This window comes from Otolemur garnettii, unplaced genomic scaffold, assembly GCF_000181295.1.
Source record: "Otolemur garnettii isolate 467f Iridium unplaced genomic scaffold, OtoGar3 scaffold00247, whole genome shotgun sequence".
Taxonomy (NCBI): Eukaryota; Metazoa; Chordata; class Mammalia; order Primates; family Galagidae; genus Otolemur; species Otolemur garnettii.
In genome coordinates this window covers 1,123,776-1,127,070 of record NW_003852642.1, presented here as the reverse complement: position 1 = coordinate 1,127,070, position 3,295 = coordinate 1,123,776, and the positions used below count along the sequence as shown (strand labels likewise).

At 37.8% G+C, this 3,295-nt stretch overlaps 1 protein-coding gene across 1 annotated transcript; it reads left to right on the top strand.

Annotated features, from left to right (window-relative positions):
* The first annotated feature begins 1,217 nt into the window (after positions 1 to 1,217).
* On the top strand, positions 1,218 to 2,186 carry LOC100945335 (olfactory receptor 5T3-like). The gene has a single exon (XM_003802458.1). It carries the CDS (start codon positions 1,218 to 1,220, stop codon positions 2,184 to 2,186), a length of 969 nt encoding a protein of 322 aa, XP_003802506.1.
* The last annotated feature ends 1,109 nt before the right edge of the window (positions 2,187 to 3,295 follow it).

The window sequence follows — 3,295 nt, the reverse complement described above, 5'->3', positions numbered from 1 at the left end:
CAACTCCTTGTTATTCAGAGGGCAACTCCCTACGCTTGGAAAGAGGCTCTAACTTTAGGAGTGAGACAGCTAGTCTTGGTCTGTTGAAAGCAGGAAGGGGCGTTCTGAGGAAGGGGCTTTTCTAAGGCAATTGCCTAACAAGCCCATCCATAAGTACACAGCCACTTGTAATTTTCAGTACTCTCCGTAATGTGATGTGTGTGGTGCTTTGAGCCCACCATCCTGCTGCCTTTCTGATGGTTGTGTCTTTTGAACACTAACTTCTATAAGCAATTAGTTATTATTGGGTGGTATTTATTTTACAGTAGTTTTGGAAACTGTCATACTTACAATATATTAAAGAAATAGTTGTGCAGGGTTTTTGACATTAATATATAAAATAACATGCCCCAAGACTTTGCTGGCGTAGTGAACAGGTAAGTTGAGACATTGACAGCATAGTAAATTTGACAAACAATAATTGTTAAAAATACCGGGCACAATCAAACAATGGGCAACTTGACGATGTTTGTTTCACAAAAGGAGTATGAAATACTAAAACAAAAAGAAACAAAAAGGCCAATGACAAACAAGTTTGGATTGTGAACAAGGTACATTTACCTTCAGAATCGTGTCTGTTCTGTCCGCACTATTCCAAACATTCTAATGCAATAGAGTAATTGCTGACATAAAGGACTTGAAACGTATTAGTAAGAAAGGTGGCCTTGCAGGACAAATTGAAATGTAAGCATAAATCATCCACTTTCTAGTTAGTAGTATTTAAATATTAGATGATAAATGATCATCACATTTTTTTTATTTAAATTCAGCCAATAATTGGGTGCAAACATGATCGTTCCCACCTCATACACAGGAACATTAAGGAAAGTCATTCCATGGACTTAGAAAACTTCCGTGGCACCAGTAGTCTGTCTTCATGACTTTTAAACAGGTATAAAAATAGGCCATAGTAAATTTTAAAGAAAAATGAACTGAACATTGAATCAATAAAACTGGTGCTTACATTTAACAAGATGAATTTAGCCAACAAGTGAATGAATTAATTTTTTCAATTTTGTCAAACAGAGTATTTCTTCCAGTTGGAGCCAACTTCTTCATTACTACTTATCCTTTCTCTGAAAAGGGTTTCATTTTTCCTTTCAAGAAACAAACCTGAGGGTATAATTGAATGAACACAATTTACATGGGATATTGCTCTTAGAACCCAGAAGCAAGAAATGCCGGCTTTGCCTTCAGCTATGGATTTACATGTGGAGAATCCATTGGAAAACGTGACTGAAGTCACCATGTTTATACTGATGGGCTTCACAGATGATTTTGAGCTGCAAGTCTTCCTGTTTTTATTGTTTTTGGCAATCTATCTGTTCACTCTGGTAGGAAATTTGGGACTGGTCATACTGGTCATTGCGGATTCCCGGCTCCACAACCCCATGTACTACTTTCTGAGTGCTTTATCATTCTTGGATGCCTGCTATTCTACTGTTGTCAGCCCCAAAATGCTGGTCAATTTCCTGGCAGAGAACAAAGCCATTTCACTTGTTGGCTGTGCAGCACAGTTGTTTCTATTTGGTACTTTTGGGACCACAGAATGCTTTCTGTTGGCGGCAATGGCTTATGACCGCTATGTAGCCATCTATAACCCTCTCCTGTATGCAGTGAGCATGTCACCCAGAGTCTACGTGCCACTCATCACCGGCTCCTATGTCTGTGGCATTCTGCATGCTACTGTACACACTGTGGCTACGTTCAGCCTCTCCTTCTGTGGATCCAATGAAATTAGACATTTCTTTTGTGACATCTCTCCTCTTCTTGCTATTTCCTGTTCTGACACTCACACAAACCAGCTCCTTCTCTTCTACTTTGTGGGCTCCATTGAGACAGTCACGGTCCTGATTGTCCTGATCTCTTATGGTTCCATTCTGTTGGCAATTCTGAAAATGCATTCTGTGGGAGGGAGACAAAAAGTGTTCTCTACATGTGGTTCTCACCTAACTGGAGTGTCAATTTATCATGGAACAATCCTCTTCATGTATTTGAGGCCAAGTTCCAGCTATGCATTAGAGCACGACATGATACTGTCTGTATTTTACACCATCATGATTCCCATGCTGAATCCCATCATCTACAGTTTGAGGAACAAAGATGTAAAAGAGGCCATCAGAAGAGTCAGAAAGATTGGTGGATGATGCATTTTTCACACTAAAAATAAAGACATAAAAGAGGCCCTGAAAAGTGTATTGAGAAAAATTGGTTCCTACGTAAAATAGAGTTTTAGAAATGAGCACACTTGAGAATAATATTGGGTATCAGTCCATGTGTCTATGGTCATAATCCTTATTGAGAAAATGTCTAAGCATCAACAAAAGCAAATACAAAATACAAATTAGAAAATAACCTAGACCAGGTTGCAATGTATGACTACTTGCAGATCTGAAAAGCTAGCCTATTTTGGTGCAGGGATCCTGGTTGTAGGTTGCTGTATCCCTACTCAGGTTCTAATCCTGTCATTGTGCTCTCTTTATGGGGGGCAGCCTTGCATTTGTTATCATTCAGCAAAGTTCATATCTGATAAGCAAGCCCCAGAAAACAGAAACAACCTCACTTGAATTAAGCCCACCTGTTCCACTTTGTCCATTGCACTACATTAATTTTTGTTCTAGAATTTGCTTACATGAAGAATCATTAAGAGAGGACATTGACTTTCCTTTCAAAATCTCAGTGTTTTCCTGAAGGAATGACTGTCTTCTGCTAGAACAATGCATCAACACATCTTAATAAAGGCAATGTTTCCTTTGAGAGTTGATTCATAACTGTGAGATTGATATCCAAAACAATAATTTGTAATACCTCAGTTTCTAATCTCATCTGGTCAGTTATGCAAAGAGAAGATATTCAGGGAGGCACCTGTGGCTCAAAGGAATAGGGTGCAGTGCCCATGTACCAGAAATGGCGAGTTCAAACCCAGCCCCGGCAAAAAAAAAAAAGAGAGAGAGAGAGTGAGAACATGTTCATCTATATTAAATTCAGGGAGAAAAAAACTATATTTAAATTTTTTAAGCAAAATTAATTTTTTAACTGTCATTTGTAATTCTTTTTAATAAACCATATAGTTCTAATTTTTTTTATTAAATCATAGCAGTGTATATTAATACTATCATGGGGTACAGTGTACTGTTTCTGTATACAATTTGAAATACTTTCATCCAACTAGTTAAAATAACCTTCATGTCTTTTTCTTAGTTACTGTGTTAAGAGATTTATATTCTACATTTAGAGAGATTCACATGTACCCTTA

Excerpts from the sequence above, each read along its gene's own strand:
- LOC100945335 (XM_003802458.1), top strand. The coding sequence starts at position 1,218 with ATGCCGGCTTTGCCTTCAGCTATGGATTTACATGTGGAGAATCCATTG.